General features: G+C 47.0%; 8 protein-coding genes across 8 annotated transcripts; 1 reads left to right on the forward strand and 7 right to left on the reverse strand.

Moving 5' to 3' along the window:
* Positions 1 to 2,360: 2,360 nt before the first annotated feature.
* Positions 2,361 to 4,728, reverse strand: AGABI2DRAFT_193077 (hypothetical protein; the record flags this gene model as incomplete). The annotated part of the gene is made up of 14 exons (XM_006461609.1): positions 4,652 to 4,728; positions 4,569 to 4,593; positions 4,436 to 4,495; positions 4,035 to 4,365; positions 3,846 to 3,978; positions 3,681 to 3,785; positions 3,554 to 3,635; positions 3,408 to 3,495; positions 3,250 to 3,351; positions 3,171 to 3,189; positions 3,072 to 3,120; positions 2,814 to 3,008; positions 2,604 to 2,751; positions 2,361 to 2,548 (listed from the first exon to the last, which is right to left on the reverse strand). Coding segments are annotated over exons 1-14 (1,590 nt in total), but the record flags the coding sequence as incomplete, so codon positions are not given.
* A 101-nt stretch (positions 4,729 to 4,829) lies between these two features.
* Positions 4,830 to 5,356, reverse strand: AGABI2DRAFT_118536 (hypothetical protein; the record flags this gene model as incomplete). The annotated part of the gene is made up of 3 exons (XM_006461610.1): positions 4,830 to 4,941; positions 4,993 to 5,006; positions 5,084 to 5,356. 3 exons carry the CDS (start codon positions 5,354 to 5,356, stop codon positions 4,830 to 4,832), a joined length of 399 nt encoding a protein of 132 aa, XP_006461673.1.
* A 26-nt stretch (positions 5,357 to 5,382) lies between these two features.
* On the reverse strand, positions 5,383 to 11,308 carry AGABI2DRAFT_118537 (hypothetical protein; the record flags this gene model as incomplete). The annotated part of the gene is made up of 9 exons (XM_006461611.1): positions 5,383 to 5,711; positions 5,767 to 6,076; positions 6,139 to 6,283; positions 6,356 to 10,481; positions 10,533 to 10,621; positions 10,673 to 10,839; positions 10,889 to 10,992; positions 11,047 to 11,215; positions 11,276 to 11,308. The coding sequence occupies 9 exons, from the start codon at positions 11,306 to 11,308 to the stop codon at positions 5,383 to 5,385; spliced, it is 5,472 nt and encodes a 1,823-aa protein (XP_006461674.1).
* A 400-nt stretch (positions 11,309 to 11,708) lies between these two features.
* AGABI2DRAFT_178728 (hypothetical protein) lies at positions 11,709 to 13,068 on the reverse strand (the record flags this gene model as incomplete). Its single annotated transcript, XM_006461612.1, has 2 exons — positions 11,709 to 11,978; positions 12,031 to 13,068. 2 exons carry the CDS (start codon positions 13,066 to 13,068, stop codon positions 11,709 to 11,711), a joined length of 1,308 nt encoding a protein of 435 aa, XP_006461675.1.
* A 566-nt stretch (positions 13,069 to 13,634) lies between these two features.
* AGABI2DRAFT_193078 (hypothetical protein) lies at positions 13,635 to 15,087 on the forward strand. Its single transcript, XM_006461613.1, has 5 exons — positions 13,635 to 14,091; positions 14,169 to 14,326; positions 14,388 to 14,580; positions 14,630 to 14,737; positions 14,796 to 15,087. Exons 1-5 carry the CDS (start codon positions 13,854 to 13,856, stop codon positions 14,903 to 14,905), a joined length of 807 nt encoding a protein of 268 aa, XP_006461676.1. The 5' UTR covers positions 13,635 to 13,853; the 3' UTR covers positions 14,906 to 15,087.
* Positions 15,088 to 15,149: 62 nt separating this feature from the next.
* Positions 15,150 to 16,215, reverse strand: AGABI2DRAFT_185797 (hypothetical protein). The gene is made up of 4 exons (XM_006461614.1): positions 15,937 to 16,215; positions 15,717 to 15,880; positions 15,411 to 15,654; positions 15,150 to 15,348 (listed from the first exon to the last, which is right to left on the reverse strand). The coding sequence occupies exons 1-4, from the start codon at positions 16,160 to 16,162 to the stop codon at positions 15,287 to 15,289; spliced, it is 696 nt and encodes a 231-aa protein (XP_006461677.1). The 5' UTR covers positions 16,163 to 16,215; the 3' UTR covers positions 15,150 to 15,286.
* Positions 16,216 to 16,623: 408 nt separating this feature from the next.
* Positions 16,624 to 17,992, reverse strand: AGABI2DRAFT_178730 (hypothetical protein; the record flags this gene model as incomplete). The annotated part of the gene is made up of 2 exons (XM_006461615.1): positions 16,624 to 16,893; positions 16,949 to 17,992. The coding sequence occupies 2 exons, from the start codon at positions 17,990 to 17,992 to the stop codon at positions 16,624 to 16,626; spliced, it is 1,314 nt and encodes a 437-aa protein (XP_006461678.1).
* A 2,289-nt stretch (positions 17,993 to 20,281) lies between these two features.
* Positions 20,282 to 21,020, reverse strand: AGABI2DRAFT_193079 (hypothetical protein; the record flags this gene model as incomplete). The annotated part of the gene is made up of 1 exon (XM_006461616.1): positions 20,282 to 21,020. A coding segment is annotated over exon 1 (720 nt), but the record flags the coding sequence as incomplete, so codon positions are not given.
* Positions 21,021 to 21,586: the final 566 nt, after the last annotated feature.

The following is a 21,586-nucleotide window of genomic DNA, read 5'->3' on the forward strand; positions in this document are numbered from 1 at the left end:
AAAGAAAGAAAAGGAAAATCATTTCGCAATGTCGAGAACGGTCATCGCTCGCAGGAATTATGCTAAGAAGTGCAGTGCGACGTCGAGCCGGTCTCCATTCGGAAACATTTCGATAATCAACAACTAAACAGGAATAATTTACCGATCGCTGTACTTTTCTACAAGGATAGGATTACATGGAGATATCATTGAGATCAAGTCGGGCAGACAGAATACGTTCCCACGCGATCCGGCTAATTGACATCACGACTATCGGACCTTGCCGCTATACCAGATTAGGTTACACCGGGCTTAACGGAGTGTCCGCTTATTTATCTGATCCTGTTTATTGCTTCGAAAAAAGACAGAACTCGGATAACTAATATTAATCAACGAACAGCCCGAGGGTCAACGAGGATTAGAATATCAGGGGTAACTCGGGGGTGATCACGGCCATTTTGAGGTCCCCCCCCACCCCCGATTATCTCAATATCGTTAGTCGATTTTGCGACCGCGACGCCGGAAGTTTAAGGGTGCGGCGCATGTAGGACAACCAAGGGATGCCTTCACTGAGCTTTGGTTGGACAGACAAATGAATGGGCTCTGGTGGGCCGTGGGAGTCCGATGTCAAAGCCCTGCTTCTAATGCCGATCCACCAAAGTAGGGAAAACGTCCGGACAGGCATAGGGAAATCTGTCAATGTCCTCCGATATCCGAGCAGAACACCCTGAAAAAAAGGTGAACAGACATCCTCAAATAGCCGCAATTCGGTTTGCAAGTTGATTATATGTAACTAGGGAAAACATGGGGAGCCTGATGAAAGTCCATGTAAATTATGTGGTTCGTGTGGAGACGCCTGGAGAAATGTTGTGAATACCAATGAAAGTGGGTTGTGTGGAGACCTGTGGGTGTTTGTAGGTGGCAAAGTATTTCAAATTTTCTACGTATATCATTGTTACTATGAGTATTCCAAAATAACCGGACGTTGATCATGATGCATGGACCCTTTCATTCCCGATAATCTTTCTCATGAAAATCTTATGTGATAGATACAAGACTCCGAAAATGAAAATGAACTTAAGAGCTATCACCAACAAAACCTCTGCCGCGAAATCTCGGACAGTCCGAAGAACTTCCAAGGCGACCCAGTAATCTACCCCGCCTCGCTGCCACGAAAGGTTTCCAGTCTCCACATCCGAAACGGAACGGCCCCGATTCGGGCCACACAGCCGAAAGTCAAACCGGTAATCACTGGCTATAATCCCTCGTATCTTACAACGACGCAGCATGCAATCTCGTGTGAAATCAATCTTGGCAGAGATGAATAAAATGATCCACGTTGTACGCTTCAACAATTTCCCGAAAACTCGGAACTCTTAGAAATTCTCGAGGCTTTACTTCTGGAAGTTGTTTTATGTCAACCTTGCGAAGGAGAAATTCAATGCATGATAGCCGAATTGAGTATTCGTGGGAGGTCTCGAGCTTCAAGCGAGAGGCGACTGATGGAAACATATGGAAACTGCACTTCTAGGTGTGAAAGAGACCTCTGCCTCCGCGGTGTCGGAGACATACATTTTCTACGCGTCTGATAGGACATTAAAAGAACACTAATCAGTATCCAAACCACCAGGCTCGGTATCGTGCTCCGGTGATTTAAACGATTCTTAGTATCTAAAGCCGCATAGTGCTTCATACAACATAGCAAAAGGTGAATCAACTTGAAGTAAACTACAATAGGCTGAAAGACGCACCACAAGAGATAGCTTTTATGGCTAGGTGAACGTGAGGAAAGGAACTTGTGAGTATGATCGATAGGATAGGGTTGCAGGGAGCCAGGTTAGGATTAGGAAAGAAGGTACAGAATTAAGGGATATGGAAACGCAGAGGGACCCGGCCAGGTAGGAGGGGATAACTTCTGGAGGCTCTTCGAAGCCCGATCAATGGAGGTAAATCCAGGTTTGCAGAAGCTGTGGAAATTCCTAATATACAAGAAGGCACACGGTGAGAGAGGTTACAAGGATCTCGAAACACATTCGTATATTGCGGATACAAGTTAAGAAATAATCGATAGGTGGTGCAGATCGCACCTTGTTCAGATTTCGAGTGAGGAAAACAAGATAATACATGCAAGAACAGATAGTCACAAAATCACAACCTCAGCCCATCGGAAAAACCTTCTTGATAGAATCATCGCGTTTTCCATCTATCACAGGGGTCTTATCTTCCCTTTGATGATAATACAAGGAATCATGGGTTAAGAACACCTCCACGTATGGCAGACCTATTGCTTCTTTTTCTTGGAGCCTATTAATACCACAATGGTGCGGATCATGAGAACATACGAATACGTTTACTGCGATAATGAAAAAAACAGATGCATACCAGCTTTGCTTTTGCCATGATCCCCGATGGGAGACTCCGCTCGTTGCCTCTTGCGATTACTCTTCGTATCCCTCCAGAGACCCACCGGCGCGCCTGGATCATCGATACATTGGGGACAAAACCATTCACCTTCAGGTATCTCACTCAACGGAGGGTTCAAGCACTGTAAATGCCATGGAGCGTCGCACTGAAAAAAAAGGGTATATTAAGAATCAATACATTGATAGAGATCGTGAATTGACCTTGTCACATTCCAAAGGATCTCCGTCGTCCTTCTTACACCCGACACATTCCTGGGGAGGTTGAACATCAATTGGATGTCTGGGTAAGTCGGAATACTTGTCATTGGGCTTCGCTAGTAGCAGAGTGGTATTTTGACCGGCGGCAATACTATAAACGGAAACATCATTACGCGCCATTCACATACGCCGATGAAGGATCAAAGATCTCACTCAAGAATTTCGATGTGAGCCAACGGATTGTTCTTAGTGGGCTTAGTTGAGCTCTTCGGCTCCTCGGGGCCTAAGCCAAGTTCTCCGTTGGCCGCATTCTGTCCCCAACAAACGGTCATTGGAGTACCATCATCATCAGGGGTAATGAGCCAGTGGGTCACACCACCCGAACGGGGATGGGAGACTTTGCAGCCCCTGGTTAAATACGAAGGGTTAATAAACCAATATAAGACGATGATAGACTGGGAATGGACTGACATTATATCTTGTATGAAACGGAACGAGGAATATGGGGAACCAGATGATCCTTTCACCAGACTATAAATACCCAGCCCACATATACTAAATTTTACTCACCTTCTCCACTGTTTTTCCACTAATAAATTCAAAGAGATTAGCTATCGGAACGGAGAAAATGGGACTAATCGTGACACACTTTGCCTGCCATATGGTATAAACCTTGTTTATCCACCACGACAGAGTTCGTGGGACCAGCAGCAACCGTAGTAGCAAGTGCTGATTCGCTTTGACCGGAGAACTAGCGATTATAGACTTCAGTGTAATAGAAGTGAGATAAGTAGTAAGAAGGTATACTTGAGGAACTGGCTTAGGCTTAAGGACGTCAACTTGGTTGCCAAGTCCAAGTCGACAATAGCCGTTATAACCCCATACGTACACAACCCTTGAAGCAGGTGTTTCAGTCGAGAAATACTAATGTGAGTAACTAAAGGACCACGTACCCTGTGTCATCCAATGCAATGCTGTGTTGTTGTCCTGATGCAATCTGTACAATGTTCTTTCCGTCAAGTGCTTTGACGTAGACTACACAAACGTCAGTTAGAGTATGAATGAAAATTGAGAACGCACTCGGTTTCTCTTCAACGTCAAAGGCTGTCTTATTCCCAGTTGTGATGCGTTCACCAGTGGTACCATTTCCGAGTTGTCCTTTCTCTGCACTCCCGAAGGCAAAGACTAGTAAAAGAAGGAGGTATCAGTTGAGTCAAAATTCACGAGACGCGACCAAAGAGTTACCTCTGCCAGCGTCAGTGAGTACGAGGGAGAATGTGATCCCGGCGGAGGCTTGCACGACATGCTCTTTAGAGCCATTGTAGATGACTTTCACTCCTTTGAAAGCTGAGACCTCAGGGCTCAACGAGTGGCCGCACTACCGTGCATTGTCAAGGAACAGTCGCTGCACTCATTAAGAAATAAACCACACACCTGACCCAGGTTGTTGACCCCAGCAGTCCAAACGCTCCCGTCGCTTCCCACCAGAAGCGTGTGGTTTCGACCACAAGCGGCATACACGAATTTCGTATCCCCCTGCGCGCCCAAATCAGTGGGCCTGACCATTCTGGGTGCGTTCTCCGAGATATATTCTTCGCCCGGGCCCGAAGTGCCGAGGCAAGATGACCCATTCCTGCCAAATAGCCATGCGTTCCCTTCGATGTCGATGGCGACAAAATGGCAACCTGCACACGATGCATGCACCGAAGCCACTTTAACATTGCTCAGGGAACGAAGTATATGTGGTTCGAGCAGGTCTGGATTTCTGTTGGGCCGGGGAGTGGTGAAGTTGCAAGTCAGACGCTACAATTGAAATTGAAACGAAATATGCTCACAGGGGTTCCCCAGTTTCTGGATTAATCGTCCCAGGACGATCCTTTCTTCCTAATCGAGGCCTGATGAGTTATAAAAGAGGACAGGACACATGTGAATGGGCATTGTTCGACTGTGAGAGAAGGTCAGGCCTACCAGTCAGTGCCACCACAAATTAGGACTGGACGTGAATTGGCTGTCAGTACCCCTTGAGGCATGTAAACGAGGGGTATGCATACCTCTGCCCCACTGAGGCTGGCCGGTAGCCAGTCCGTCGGTGGCGGCGTCGCTGTTGTTTGCGCTCATGATGTTGGGGGTTGACAAGCGGCAAATGCTCGCTTCGGGTCAGCTTCACTCTATTTCTCCAAAAGGCTCCCTTTCAGCTATGCTACAACATTGTACACTAGACGAATTTTTCTATCCTTCTGGTTCCTCCAGAGCCCCTTCCTCGCTCGTCACCCTCTCCTGCTGGCAAGCACCTGCCGAGACGCCTGTGATGTCATGTTTGATGCTCACAAGCCAAACAATACTGCAAAGTACTCGTGTGAGCACGACGAGCCAGCAGATGAACATCACTTACGGATACTGGTTCCGCTACGCTTAATTGAGTACTAATGATACCAAGTAAACAATCAGAAGCACCTCTCATACGACTAGACAAATATACTCACTTCAAAATCATCTCCCTCCAAGAGTAAAACGTCGCCATGAACAAGGCTTAGCGTCATTTCCACCTTCTCACTCTTTGGATTCTTTCCCATCACTTCTTTCATTGTCGAGGGTATTGATACCAGATGGGGCTGACTTTCCTTCTCCCCCGAATCCAATTTGACGCTTTCCCCTGGTTCGGGCATCGTCAATTGATCTTCCTGCGGATCGAAACTCTCCATCGAAATCAATTTATCAAAATCGGGCAAGTGCGTCTGATTGTCATTCGGTGGCATTGCTGACTTTGGGCTTATACTTATAATTACTTCGCAGCCGAGGCACATGACGACGATGCATCGCTCCTTTGCCTGTAACAAGTCGGAACCCTATGCATTAAGACAATCATATCATTTCCAAATCCATCGTTATCATGAATCGAGAGAAGACTTGCCCGCTTACTGCCGGAGGTTACCCATGCGCGAATTATCAACCTGTTGATATTCAATTCTGCCGTTGTCTTCTTCCCATATTTCCTCCCTCGATCGTTCATTACCTCTTTCGCGTGATGCAAGCATTGGGGTGCAGTCACCCAGGAACTAGAATCTTCAGCATCTCCACCAACACCATCCACGGAATGCACAAAGTAAGGGCCTATGCAAATGAGGTTCAGTTACTAGGGATGTCCTAGAGCATAGCTGAATCTTACTAGTATGTGTATCCCCTGTCGGCCTTCTCAGGGGCACATAACCCTGTATCAAGTTGAACAATTCCGACGGAAGTCGTTGCAGATCTGGTAGGTTACAAGTGAAGATATGTTGTGCTTTCGCCATTCCCCCAACAATCCCAGTTTCGAAGCAGTAAATCAGCGTCTTCATTTTATCATCCCAAACTCGAACTCGCGAATTCGCACGAATGTGTCCGGGCACGTTGTCCAGAGGTAGCGCCAAGGGCGTTCCATCCTGCGGATCACGCAAGCGATCAATTTCGACCATATAGCCCCGAGCCACAGGTTTATCCTACTCAAACGGTATATCATTGAGAAATTGTTATATGCTCAACGCCAAGTTTAATCACATACCTGACAATATGAGCTATCACATCTTCGATGCCTGAGATAATACCGAAAGTTTAACTTTCCACAATCAGGACAATGCCATCCTCGCGGTAACACCGCATCGGGTATCTCGGCATTTATCGGTGCCAAAAGGTGCAATGGCAAGACACTACAAAACGTTTGATCAAAATAACAATGCCTCCTGGGGAAGTTTTGGTTTCGTCTTCTTGCTAGGCGATACTTTTGGGTTGATTCGTCATCAGAATCTTCTGAACTATTCAGAGGTCCAACAGCAAGCTCTTGAGCCTTCAGGTTCGGATTCCACCACGGTGAAGTTAGCCTCTGTGGATCGCGAATCTGCCAGCCTTCACCACCAGGTTCCCATCTTAGCCTAAAGCGCCAGCGAACACGAGTTTTGGCAACCTCGCTCACGACCGCCGCCTTTCCTTTCTTTTCCTTATGTTTTTCATTTTCCCTGCCGTACGCGTCGTCTTCATCCAAACTCTCCAAAACCCTACAGACCCTGTAAAACCCCATAAACGCATAGCCGATCTCTTTCCCCTGCATCAATTTCAAACCCCAAATCCCTTGTAAATGACTGCTCGAAGCAAATACACCAATAGGGGCACCGTTGATATACGCGTCAACCAAAGCCTGGATTTCAACTGGTATAGGTAATGGTATGCCATTTTCACTCCACTGTACAGGAGCGGCTGCGGCGGTTAATGATTCCATTTGAGACCTTTTTCGTACTGAACTAGAAATTGATGGCAGCTCATCAGGAGTGTATCCTGATGCGATGGACGAGGCGGGGGCAGAGTTGCTTGGCGCTGTTTTAACAGCTTGAGATAGCCCTCGCCGCCACTTGCCGGGTTTCGTGGCGGCAGATACGGAGGAAGGAGGCAATTGATCTTCCATAGCCACGACGCTCATTTGAGCAGGTATTTGGGAAGAAAGGATTGATTGTGAGGCTGAGCTAGAAGCTGACTTTTTTATTCTATCGCGAGGGGATTTTGGCCTGATGATTTTAGAGGAACTAGAGATACTCGATGCTAATTTAGGTGGGCGTCCGCGCCGTTTGGCTGGTTTCATAGGGGAAGATGTTGATAAAGGGGGTAATTGATCTTCTACAACCATATCACTATTTCGATGGGGGATTTCAGGGAAAGGACTCGACTGTGTGACTGGAAGATCTTCCAGCCTTGTCTTTGAAGAACAAGCTATCGGCGCAGTAAGGTCACCAAAGATTCTTGATACATCAATGACAGGATCATGCCACAGTTTCGCTTTCTTGGTTTGACGAAAGTCATCTTGCACAACGGATGATTCGTCATCAGAGATTTCTGGTGCATGCGCCTTCTCTTTGCCTTTTCGCTTAAGCGATGGTGGAAGAGCGGCCATACTCAGGGGTAATGGTTGAGTGGACGGGGTGGATGGCGCCGGCTTGCCAGCCGATAATCCCATTGATACACTCATAGCGGCAGAGATCCTCGGTGCATGGGAAGGGCTGGTTGACATACGTGTTCGCTCTATTGGCATGGGAGCGCGTAAAGCGGGCGATAGAGGTTTTTCGGCCAAGGATACCATTGTTATATCGTTTGCAGAGGATATCGTCGGCGTAAGGGGGGGAAGGGGCTTCGAACGTATTTGCTCATACGACGAGGCACCATCAGGAGCGACGATTTGGAAAGGCGGAGTGTATGGGGTAGGCGGTGCGGGTTCGCCAGGAAGTGAAACCAAAGTTGTATCCTTAGTAGAAGAAATTGTCTCCGTTGAGGAGGAACGGACTGGTTCAGAGGTTCTGGAAAATTGACTGCTGATACCCTGCAAATTCGGTGACAAGCTCCTCGAGTTGGATAAAGCAACAACTTGATTATGAGAAGTGCATGCAACAACAGTATTCAAGTTTGACATCCGTGCTTTGATCCCCTTACGAGGACCCAATGGAGGAGGGTTTGAATGCGGTACTGATATTGAACGCCCGTCGAAACCAGCTATCGTCCGAGGCGAGGCGGGAACAGGACTGTAAGAGTGAGCTCTCGGAGTCGTCGACCAAGCCAAGGGCCTTGCTCGTCCATGAACTTTACAATCCATCTGAGCCAATGGTACATCCCTGCAACCACTCCCAGGACTTCTGATTCTACACTCGAACTTCGGCTGACTCGCTAAAAACTCATCCACATATATGTCTCTCCGGAGTGCCCCTCGCTTGGCTAATTCTCCCAGGGGAGTCTGAGTGCTGTTAGGGTCACCATACGAAAATTCCCGTCTAGCCGTCCAACAATGACCTGACTCGACGGAACCAATGCGAGCTAAATCTTTTTCTGCCTGAGACTCATCACATTCACTGTCGGTCCGATTTTGAGTACGATCTTGAAAAACAACAATCTTTCCGGCTTCAACTTGACCTCCAAGTGGGAGATCGTGTTTTTCAGCAAAAGCGAAAGGAAGCCTATTAAGATTCGGGAGTAACCGATTATCGGGAGAAAGACCAAAAAAGGGTTTAAAACGGCCTTCTTGACCTTGAATGATATTCTCGAAATCTGGTATTGATCTATCTGGGGTATAATGCTGTGATGGATGTTCGTTCAAGTGCATATTTCGCGCCTCTGGGAAGCTTTTCGACACGTTGAGCGAAGGCCCAGACGTTCCTAGTACGAGGCCTTCCTGAGACTTCTCATACTTTTTGAAAGGAGGGAAACGAAAATTTACATCCACAGGTTGTATTGGTGGGTGAGGGTGATTTTCCCACTCCTTTTGTTGTTCGTGTTCGGGACGCGAATTAGACGTTGTTGGAGCGGGAATACTAGACAACATGCTAAACTGTGGAGTCGTAGGCTCGGAAGGAAATTGCTGCGTCGCCTCATTTCCAGCCTCTGGTGGACCTTGCAACATCGCGCCGGAAATTCCTTCGCGCTTTTCCGCAAAACCTTGCATGAAATTATTCAGGTAGGGTAGATTATGATTATCAGGGTAGTGATGAAACACAGGTTTAAGATCCCTCTGCTCTCGCATGATGTTCTCCAGATCGGACATTGGAATATCAGGAGTAGATCGCGACATTTCCTCTTTGCTTGAAAGGGAATTCCAGTGCAAAGGCTCAATTGAAGGACCATGAGCAACTTCAACGGGGGCAGGCGTAATTGCAGGGGAAGGTGTAGGGAGGGACAGCTGCGATGCCTCAGTAGCATTACTCGACGCTTTTGGAATGGGTACATCGATAACGGGATTTTTGTTCTTCGTAAAACGTAGGGAAGCCAATACTGAATCCTTAGTACTGCTCCAGGGTACCGGCGGAGCCCGTGCTACAGCATTAGGTATGGACTTGTTGATGACTTTCATCAGCTCCTTTTTCTGCGATACTTGTGAAGAACATTTGGAGCGCTGCTCGTGCGTCCTCTGTCGCCTTCGTTCCAGTTTAGACGTCTGTGCACAAGCGGATCTCATATTCAAGGGTCCCGGTGATCGCCGCCGCTTGAAAGATTTTCTTGATATCTTTTCGAGCTTCTGGTTCCGCTGGGCTCCTTCGCGCTCGGGCTTCAGTGAAGGGCCTGACTTGAATGGTTCATGGGCTGACTTTTCTGAGTCCTTTCGTTGCTTCACTTTGGCTCCCTCCGTCCTCAGTTTTGAATTTAAGGGTGTGGAAAAACTGGACGTATCGGATCGCTTGAGAGGAGATCCATCTGTTGATAGTTCGAGCGTCTTTGGCATTTGTCGCATTATTTTTCCTGCCACGAGCTTCGGAGGAGCGGTTGAGTTAGATTTTGTAGGATCAAGTGATGGTGTAGCCATAGTTTGGGTTTTGCAATTGGCCTTTTTTCGCTCCTTTAGCTGTGATACGCCTGGCCCAGGGTCAAGAGACTCGTTCGTGGGTTTATGTGACATCCCTTGCCGTTCTTCCTCCAGCTTAAACCTAGGCGTAGGAAGTATAGCAGCATTTGAAGGATCGAGAATCTGTGGAGGAACACGAAGGGGCTCGAGGGCAACTTTTCCTCGCTTCTTGGACCGTGATATACCCTGTGCGGTATCGGGAAAGGATTCGCTCGTGGATATATGTGACGTCTCTTGCTGCTTTTTCTCCCGCTTGGACTTTGGTGTAGGTTTTACACTAAGTCTCGATGTGTCTAGTATATGAGTAGAAGTGGCAGGAGGTTCGTCGTCACGTTGTTCCCGTTCATGGGTCCGTGATACGCCTTGTGCAGTGCCTAGAACCAACTCATCAGGGGTATTGCATTGAACATTTCGTGGTTTTCCTCGTTTGAGCTTCGGCGCATCATTTATGTTGAAATGTGGGGTACCGGGTTGACTCAGAGACTCTTGAAAGATGGCTGATGCGGGGACGGAAGCGGAGTCATTACCAGAACCTTCTAGTTCCTCGAATTAGGGTCCGTCTTGCATCAGATTGAGAAGAGACTCACCGGAGACCTTCCGCGAATTAAACTGATTCATAGTAGTGTCTTCACTCTTTTGAAGAGTGCTCGGATTCGTGGAACGGAACTCTCGGATACTGCAGCTGGGGTCAACAAACACGAATTTGGGCACTGGAAGACAAACTCACAGGATTAGGTCCATGGATAACTCGTTACCCGCATCCTTCGTCTTCTCTATTACCATGGACTTGTTATCCAGAATTACGATAGGCATGTCGGTCAGTGTCCACGATATACTGTTGACACATTTCGAATCAGAGACCTCGACGAATGCAGATCCCAGTTCCGCTCGACTCTTGGATGCTTGATTAGTAGTATTCTCAGGAAGGATTGAAAAGTTGTACCATCGCCCACAACCGAGGTCTAGTATCCACGAGCACTAGGTCTGAGGGTACCTGGTGTGCGTCCGAAGGCACCACCGTGGACCATTGTGAATCCAAATTTCTAGCTAGAAGAGTGAAAAAGATGAGTTTGCTAGCGACAGGAGCTTAGGCATACTCACCTGCTCTCGTTCTCACCGTTGAAGCGCGTGGAGTCTTGGATACTTTCAGCAACTTGGACGGCCGAGCTGTTTCTGTCGACGATTTGGTCCGTTTGGCAGGTGGAGCTTCAGCAGCGTCATTTATCTTTGTCCGTTTCTTCCTGGGAGAAGGAGCTTCATCGTGGACGTGCTAAGTATAACAGATACGTTTCCGGAAGCCTTTTCCGACGGCAAAAGGCACTTGACGTACATCGTTCGTTATTATTTCCGACACAATGTCCATGGTAGGCAAGGGGTAAGATGGTGCAGAAGCTGTTCAGGCTCTCTGTACTTGGACAGGTAAAGGTCGCAGTGTCATAGATCTACCAAAGCCGTAGCCAGGCTGAAGCTTGAGAAAGCGCGGGATCAAACCATGTCGGAACAATCCCGGCCGGTTTATCGACTCTATAAATATCTAACTCTTTATTTCAAACCGCCTTCGGACTGTACATACTAGCTTATATTTAAGTATACACTGAATTCAAGTCAAACTCATATTTCAGCTATTTTCGGGTACAAGAAGTTTTTCACCATGCCTCCTGAAACGCTGGAATCAAGAGTCTCGCTTTTTAGTCAGCCCACTTTGAAAGTCCTCTAGATGTTAGAGCAGACAATGATGATTCATAATTTTGATACATGTGCACTTAGTCTTTTCGGTCTCTAAAAACCCATGATATCTTCTCCTCGGTCAAGCCCAAGGCCTGTAATTCTTGCCGCTGCTCTTCTTTGATTCGCTCCTGCTTCTCTTCTACCGCTTTCTTGCCTATCTCTCTCCCCTTTTCTTTTTCCCTCGCGATCATCTCTTCGGTCCAGCGACTCCAGCCCAAGGCCATGCCTATCTCTCTCCCCTCTTCTTTTTTCTCCTCCACCCTCTTCCTTTGAGCTTTGATGTATTCAAGTCGCTCAGTACAAACCTAGCGCCCCTTTCAGCAGTAAGATAGGTGAAAGAAAAACGCGACTACAAACTAGATTGTCCACTGCCTCACGTTCGGGCCTCCATTTTTCCAAAAGGCCCTGAACCGTATCATCTTCCAGGATACTCATGATTTGAAATATGCCATATTGATCAGGATCGAGTTTTGCCTTCTCAAAAGTCTCTTTGACAGTGTCGACATTATCATCCGGTCTGATAATGATACCTGCTTTGCGTGTCCCAGGCACAATGACGTTTGAAGAGGTATACTGACGAAGAGCGAAGAAAATCATTGAACAATACCAATGAGAATTGTTCTTGGTGAGTGTAAAGAGCGGCTTGTGCTTCGCAATAGTGTCGGCAAGGCTGATCAACGTGAGCAAAGAAACGAAGGACAGTGGATGAGTACTACTGTTGCACGATGTGCGGGATGAGGGGCCTTCAGTTTGGTGGGTACCAGAGTTCATCGAAAGCTCAGTGAAAGCAGCGTCAGAATCCTCTTCATGAGGTAGCATAGCCGAGGGAGCGGGGAACTCGATGCTTCCGAGTAGCTCATATCTCCCAGCTAGAAAAATCGAATTCAACGGTACGGGCTTCGCACGACGTGTAAACCTGACGACAAACTCCGATCCATAAAAGAAATCCGAGTCCTTTGGAGAATATGACGTAGAATCAATGTTCGAGTCTGTCTGTTTCCCACTTTCCTCAACTTGCCCAGCCGGAGGGTCAGAACCTGAACCAGAGAATCCTTCAGCATTCTGATTTAAGACCATGCTCTGTTCAATAGTAAAGTAAACCAGCTTAACGTCCTCGTAATCATGATATGAACTTGAAGTCGAGGGCTTAGGAAGTCGAGGAGTCCGCTTTATAGTAGCCACGAAACGTTCGGGTCGCACCCCTTTAGTGTGCTTGTATAGCTCTGCTCGGGAGAGATACCAGTCATCTGGGCCGATGATTGTTTGAAAACTATAATGGAAAATCAGCTGGTCTCGGTAAGTCCTCACAGCTTGTAGCTGATCGTCGACACCGATCCATATTCGATGAGGGTCAAATAAATCCTTTGGAATATCAGAAGAATCATGATCGGACATGATGAAGCGAGCCGCGATTGAATCGATGAGCTGGCGAATTGACTGCATAGCGTCGCATAAAAGAAAAAAGGTCTAGTAACTCGTCGAGCTTCTATTATCGTGTTGGAATCATCGATGAACAACTGTCAGCAAGAAGCCTCGAATGGAATGATCTTCTAATAAGACTCACGCAACACAGAAGCTTCGACCTGAATTAGGGCTGTGAATCAGTAGTGCTTTGCTGGACTAATACTTGGCCGCGACGTACTACACAGTCGCCGCAATGCGAAGGTAATGGTCGTCAAAAGTTTCCTCTCAAGCACGACTTGAGCGAGTTCAGGACCAGATGCAAGGAAATCCAGACAAAGAGATGGATAGAGAGAAAATCACAGACGAAGGAAGGAATAGATTCTGCAGTGTCTGTTTATATAGAGGGTATTGTCTCAGGCCGATGGTTTGTTTCAGAATTTTAGATACACTGTTTGTCTAAGGTGACGCTGTATCGGAGCTAGCAGGAGTTGATCCCTTGGGTGACGGATCAACAGGGTTGAGGCGGTTGTAGCTCGGTTCGGGAAATGTTACGTTCCAGCTGTCAATCATGTTGAAACCAGTCGCGCGTGCGAATTACTCAAGAAAGTGTTGACCCCTCATCATCGGTTCAGTTCCCACTGTCTTCCCACTTCTCAATTCAAGTACTAGCGAATAGTTAGCTGACCTTTACAGAGTTCCACGTTTCAACGTTGCATCAAACATCCTACCCCACCTGTCTCTTCTTCGCTCACTCCTTACTTAGAACAACAGAAGTCATGTCATGCCCGGACTGCACCACAGGCGCTAACCTTCCCGGAACTCCCAAAGGTGTAATCAAAGACGACGGTTCATATTTCGCCGCCGCACCGAAAGGAGGGGAAGGTTCAGAACACAAACGAGCCGTTTTACTCTTGACCGATGCTTTTGGATTGGGACTGGACAACCCGAAAATCATGGCGGATTATTTCGCTGAACAATTACATTGTGATGTATGGGTCCCCGATATCTGGGCAGGTGAGGATTTTCTGTTTTGATGTGTCTTTTGATCAAGTCACTCTCATTTGATGATTCATTAACTCCTTTGTGTGCAGGGAAACCTCTTATAAAGGAAAGCGAATTGAAAATGCCAGAGAAAGCAGGAGAAAAGATTGGTTTCCTAGGATGGTCTCGCTTTTACATGACCATGCTCCCCAAAATCGGCAAAATCATATCCAACAGACCAAGCGTCGTTGATAAACGCATAAAGAACGTACGTCAAAGCAATTACCCTGTTACTTTTTTCCTTGGGTTCTAAAGCTATCGCTTCCTAGTTCATTAACAAGATCAAAGCCGACAATAAATACGAGAATATGGGAGCCGTCGGGTATTGTTTCGGTGGTGCTTGTTGTGCACGATTGGCAGCCACAGATGCCGTTGATACGGTGGTCATTTGCCATCCCGGTAACTTTTCATTGAAGCTCATCGACAAATTTATTATTCCTGTGTCTTTCGTTTGCGCGGAAGGTTCGTACTAGGCTTCCTATATCAGTGCGGAAACAAACGATTTTCTTAGATGATTTCACCTTCCCGACTGCCAAACGCCAAAAGGCAGAAAGGCTACTCGCTCAACGCGCCAAGGACGATAAGCGTGGAGTGGAATACGAGTTCCAAGACTACAAAGGTATGCACTTCAATACTTGATTTTCCTGGTTATCAAAGTCTTAACTGCTTAATGAAAGGTACCGTTCATGGTTTCGCCGCCCGTCCCAATACGCAGTTACCCGAGATCAAAGAGGCGTTCGAAAAATCTTTAGAACAGACGGTTTCTTGGTTCAAGAAGCGGCTTTAAGGATTTCAGAATCGTGGACAATTCTATACCCTGTTTTATACCCTGACTACACACTCTTTCGGTTTTGGGTTGCAACCATACTCGTGCAGCCGTTTGTATCCCTCTCAAATTACTACTTACCTACCTGTCGTTTGTAGACGCTATAGATCATACGCCCCTCTTTTTACGTGAAGAGCTTTCAATCGTGCTCGAAGATCATCGACATCCTTTACAATTCGAGTATCGGATGCCTGAAATCATGGTTCCTTTCTAGGAGCCATTTGATTGGGCTTGAACTATTACAATGTATTAACAGAGCGTATCGCGGAATTCAGAGCAAGGGTACGAGTTAGAAGATGTTGCTTTTTGATGAACCATGAACACAAATAAAACAAGAAAAAACTAATCATCATCATTTCTATCATTCGATGTAAACTGCCCAAGAAATGAGCCGTCTAATGCGCCTATATAACAAATCCTCAGAACCATCATTTGCAAGAGGTAAAAAGAGAGAGAAAACACTGACGACCAACACTATTACTGAGATGCTTTCCTCGGTACGCAGATATTACAGGACTCGGCGTGGAGAGTATGTTGATACTCGATGAATTTGATGCTTGCGACGTTGTAGAGGAATTAGTAGGTGGCGCTGTGTAATGGACTACTCTCGATGGGGTCGAGGCGGGTGATGTGGGGTAATTCGTCGTCATAGATCGACCAAATGAAGAGGAAGGCGAAAACGAGAATGGCTTCTGTGTTTGCGGGCTCGACTGAAGCAGAGTATAAGAATGTCAATCTACAGGTATCGTTGTAAAGGCGGGGGAAAAAGCACCTGTGGCGAAAGTAATTTAAACGGTCGTTGAGGTGTTAACGAAGCCTTCCTTATTCCCTTAGGTCTATTTGGCGAAGCAATTGGGGGTAACGAGGCGCGAGGACAGTTCACTGCATATATCCCATGAAGAAAGTTGATTGAGAAAAGGGTAAGAGCTAGGATTTCTACGAAACCAAGGTCAATACCCGGCAAAGACAAAAAGAAATGGGACTGAACACACCGAGTATACAAAACCACCCATACAATCCCTCGCCTGAAGCAGACTCAGGATATCCACGAACTACGCCGATAGCTTCGTGGAGTGACGGAATGGGTAAGAGATAGGTCAACAAAATGCCAGTGACAAGGCAAAAGCCGTTCACTCGTATGCGGTAAAGGGCTTCGGCTCGGTGAGGCTTGAAGTGGTTCAGGAGAGCGGAGTAGACAGCAGATGTGCTCGTCGTCATAAGAAAAATAGGAGACGAGATTCAAGGGGATGTGCTAGAGTGAACTCAACTTGAAATTCCAAGTGAAAGTCGAGAAATAAATGCACGTGGTTGACTGATATGCATCACGTGATGTTTGGCTGTACTAGGATTTGAAACGGTACTTTACAGGAGACCAATGAATGCGGAAAGCGACGAGCTAAATAAGCGAGCTGGCCCTTTGGTAATGTCGGGCTGCATTTGACTCTCAGCATGTGCCGCAGAACGCGTTTGCCAAGTCGACACTGCGAGTCGACTACTCAGGTAGTCGTCGTTGACAATGCTCATTGGAGCCAGCCGGGGCTCAAGCTCAAGTGAAACTTTGGTCTTATTCTCTTTCCTTCATTCATACATCTACTTGAAGTTGGAATTACCATCGCCGATCGCATTCATCAGTAAACCGTGCATTGAATAAATTTATTTCTATCTCCAAGCAGTCAATTTCACTCTCTAAAGAACCACAAGATCTTCTCCTCATTCCAGCCCATGGCCCGTAATTCTTGTCGCTGATTGTCCTTCATTTTTTCGGTTCTCTCCTTCTCCTCTTTCATTACTCTCTCCGCTTTCTCCTTCTCCTCTTTCATCACTCTCTCTGCTTTCTCCTTCTCCTTTATCGCTCTCTCTGCTTTCTCCTTCTCCTCTTTCACTGCTTTCTCTGCCTTCTCCGTCTTCTCCCTGTCAGCTTGGATGCATCTAAGCCGCCGAGTACGATACTAGCACTCAAATCAGAAAAAAAAACAGGCAACAGTGAGAAACAAAATTACGAACTAGTTTATCCAATTTCTCCTGTTCAGGCGCCCAAATTTTTAAAAGGTTCTCAATTTTTTCGTCCGTTGGGATACTCATAATCTCGAATATACCATAGTGGCCAGGATCGAGATTTGCCGTCTTGAAAGCCTTCCTGATGGTTTTGACATCATCATCCGGTTTGATAATGATGCTAGGCTTTTTTGCAACTGGAACACTGATTTCGGAAGAGGTATACTGACGAAGAGCAAAGAAAAGTGTGGAACAGAACCAATAACAATTGTTCTTGGTTAGCGTATAGAGTGGCTTGTGCTTTCCAATAGTGTCGGCGAGGCTGATCAATGTGGGCAAAGAAACGAAGGGGAGTGGATGGGTACTAGTGCACAGGGTGCGGGATGAAGGGCCTTCAGTTTGGTCGTTATCAGAGTTCATCAAAAGCTCGGTAAAAATGGCATCAGAATCCTCTTCATGAGGTAGCATAGCCGAGGGAGCAGGAAAGTCAATGCTCCCAAGTAACTCATACTTTCCAGCTTCACTGATAACCGACTTGTAAGACACTTTATCGTATGCGGGTTTTGCTCCATGTGAAAACTTGACGAGGAACTCTGCTGAGTGGAAGGAATCTTTTGAAGAATCGGACAGAGAACTAGCGTCGGAGTGTGTCCGTTTCTCATCCTCCTTGGTTTGCGCTGCTGGACTATTAGCCCCCAAACCAGACGATCCTTCTGCGTCCTGATTTCGGTCCATGCTCCGTTCGATAGTAAGATAAACTGGCCTAATGTCCTCGGCGTGGGAAGCTGGAGCTGACTCAGCTGAGGGCTTGGGAAGTCGAGGAGTCCGCTCTATAGTAGCCACAAAACGTTCGTGTTGCACCCTTTTAGTGTGCTTATATGCCTCGGCTCGGGAGAGATACCAGTCGTTTGGGCCAACAATTGCTCCCCCACCTCTCGTGAACTGTGTCAGGAGAAACTCCCGGTAAACCCCGACTGGAAATGTGTCATAATTCCCACTAGGCCACATCTGGTGAACGTCATCATCTAGGTCTGGAGACTGAGGGGAGGACATTTTGAAGTGAGATGCAATGGAATGGACGAATCTTTGAAACGACTTCATGATGGTGTGTGGTATTTAAGCAAGGGAGGGTTTACTGTTTCATCCAGCTTCTATCTCGCCGCATTGAAATCCATGTTAACAACGTGTCAATAACTATTAACAACGCCAAATGGAATGCTCTAATAATAGAACGCATGCGCCGGCGCATGCCACAACAGAAGTTTGAGCAGCAGCTCCGAGAAGCAATCTAATTGATAAAACAATTTCTTTCAATCTTTCGACATCTGGCCATCTGTGAATTAAAATGAGGAAATGCTCATGTGTAGAAGACAATTTTTATGAGCATGAGTAGATGTTTGAAATTTCAAATTGAGAAAACACTGTAATGTAGTAGGGAAACTTGCATCGACATCATTGGCCTTCGTCGTCGGCTTTCGGACCAAGAAGGTAAGAGTGTGACAGGGAAGCAGTGGCGACATGACGTGTAAGAGAGAAGAAGACTCGACAGCGTGTTGAGAGAGGGAGAAGTCTCAGAGAACAGGAGTAGCGAGAAAAGGTAATACAAGAGCCTAGAGGTATATCTTCAATGAAGGAGCGGGAATGTCACTGCCAATTCCCTAGTCCAAGCCGGGGTATTATTGTGATAGGCCCTAAGTTCCAACATTATTCGAGTCTACACGCCGATGGATGCCATTGCTGCTTATTCAAGGCTCGTGGTCCGCATGTAAAGAATTCGTATACTACTCTTTGATACGTTGTTATGTACCGCATAGTCTCATACTCAGATGTCCCAACCGCTTGAACTTCCCAATTGATTGGAGGTACAGCTCATCTTACCGAGGCATTTCCATTTAAATTCCACCTACCCCCAAATCAGGGGAAGCGCCAGTTAAACATTGAAAACCCAAGATGTAACTCGAGGAAGTAGAATTGCAAACCTCATGGAACATTCGAGAATATAACAGAGCTCAAAGTAAAATACTAAAGAATAAGAAAACTATAATAGTGTACTAACGGAAAAGGAATAAAGTCATCATCATCAGAGGGTCGTGAAACACACACATTCAAAAGCTAAGGAAAGGACCGTAAATTGCCAAATGAGTGACTTTGAAAAACGAGTGACAGCGACCACATTTGTCTATACTACGTGCATAGCGCAGAGAGAGAGAGAGAGAGAGAGGAAGGTGGGGAGAAAAACAATACAGAACCTAAATTAACATGAACTCCCTTTTGGGTATCAAAAAGTAGAAGAGAGTAGCGAATAACATAAAAGGGGAGTTTCAGAAGGGGGGTCACGTATATGTATACCCATAACAATTAAAACACTGCTGGCAATCCCAAATAGAAAGGACACAGTCATAAGGAAACAAAGCTCACTCAGCACTTAATACTTGTTCTCCATCTCTACTACCCCGCGCCCCAACCTCCTTTCGTAAACTCTCCAACAAAGAAGCCATATTCATCATGCTAGCCCGTTGCGGTATAACCGAGGAAGGAAGGTCTGTAGGATTCATCGCGACGCTACTAGATCTCCTTGGGATCAAGGAGACCCGTCGAGATCTCGACCTCAACTGAGGGGAGCCATTAGATGACTCGGCACTACTTTTCGCCAAAGGAGAAGATACTCTTGTAGAAGTCGGTCGTCTAGGTCGAGGATTAGAAACAAGTGATGGCAACTTTGACGGCGTAGATATTGACATGTCGGGTAAGGATACCGTCGTATTCAACTCGTGAACCACCGACTTGGCGTTTCCTTGTTCATCCGATATTGACGGCTGATCCCTTTCCGGCACTGCTTGCATCTCCGTCTTCGGTTGATCCTCAGTCACAGATTGCTGTTCCGACACTGCCAGTTGATCCGTCGATTTCAACTGAGTTTGAATTCGTTGGGCCGATTCTCCTCCCTGTACCTTCCGCCTCCTTTCCCCTACTTTCCATATCACATCCTTCAACTCTTGCACTACATCTCCACCAGGGCCCCATTTTTCATCATACCCTCCTCCCCTTTCATCCCTATCATTGTCCTCATCACCATGAATAGGAGGCGAAGGTTTTAAGTCCACCCCCATTCCTCCGATATCCCGCCCGCTCTCTCGCCGCGCTTTAACAAGTTTAATCCGCTCATCTCTACTCAATTTCGATTTCGGTCTGATAGGCGATATATCAGAAGTCGCCGAAGTGTCAGCTTCGAAAACTTGTTCAGGGCCAAGGTGAGCGGGTGGTAAATGGTCCACGTCTACGCCGAGAAGAAGTTCTCTAGAAGCATCATCCAGGAATCTGACATTAATATCTCCTCTTTCATCAGGATTGACGACTTCCACAACATCTTTGGTCCCATCTTCGGAGTATAGGGGCGACATGTCATGCTTTTCTGACTCGTCGCTTTGAGAGTCGTGCGCTAACCCAGGGACACCATCTGGTGACTCCCCTTGCTCCTCCTCAAACTCCATACCGGCCGGTTGAGGTGGTTTCACGATATCCAAAAGTCGATTTCGTCCCCGCTCGCATTCCCTTAAAGCAAAACCAAGTTCACGCCGTAGCTTCTCGTACGCTCGTAATGCAGGATGATGTTGATCGCTATCCTCATTACCAATGTCGAACGCTCCTTGAGGCTCAGCGGACGAGAATAACGAGGAATGTTGATCTGAAGATTTGAGGTTGCTGACACAATTCTCTAGGTGTCTCCTCGAGTCTTCTAGAGCAGTTTGGATAGTCGCGACGTGTCCCGCAAACCTACTCAATGGACTTGGCATAGGTGCAAACGAGACGACTCCTCCGACAGTCCGGGTCATGTCCTGGCCCGCCATCATTATTTCACTCAATCTCGTCCGTTTTCCCTCCTTCTCCGCAATCAACTTTCTCACTTCAGCGAGCTCAGAACCAGGACTTGTACTTGATGGACCTAAATCGACGGATCCAACTGGTGTAGGCGTTTGATCTCTCAATCTCATAGCGTCCACTACTCTGAGAGCTTCACATAACCTAGCGCTGGTATCACTGAGTGCCCCAATGAGTAACTCCATAATACTCTTTACATCATCCCAATATCCTGCTTCTACTTCCCCCGTGCCATGCCCAGCTGCATTAGCGAATGTCTGGCACAGGGTGGCTGTTCCAGCATCATCGCCAGTGAACCTCAAAGCAAGCAAATGTGCGCACGCATAACGTTTCGCAGCAATTGCGGCTTGAAGAGACTGTCGTAGTGCAGAAAGTGAGAGTGGTTGTCGTGAGGCGTGGATGGACGTAAGTCGCGTCGAGCGGGGGCTGAGGGTTGGTATATACCCTGGCTCATGAGAAATTGGTTTCATACGCGACGGCAGACGGTATGAAGTTGACAAGGGAGGTGAGGGCGGCGGCGAAAGATGATCGTTGGCAAAAGATTCCAGTCCGTCGTGGATTCTATTTTGTTGCAACTTGAGCGCAGCTGCAGCGAAACTCGAAGAGGCTCCTTCTTCTTCAGCCCCAATCTCATCCTGGGAGTGAATAAATGGATCGTCGAAGTGCAGAGAACCTGCGTTTGAGATCTCTGACACCTTCTTAAGGGGACTAGAGGGTAATGGCGTAACAGGCGCACTGTAAGACGCAGTAGGGCCTGATGCCGAACTT

Source organism: Agaricus bisporus (genome assembly GCF_000300575.1).
Source record: "Agaricus bisporus var. bisporus H97 unplaced genomic scaffold AGABI2scaffold_6, whole genome shotgun sequence".
Lineage (NCBI taxonomy): Eukaryota > Fungi > Basidiomycota > Agaricomycetes > Agaricales > Agaricaceae > Agaricus > Agaricus bisporus.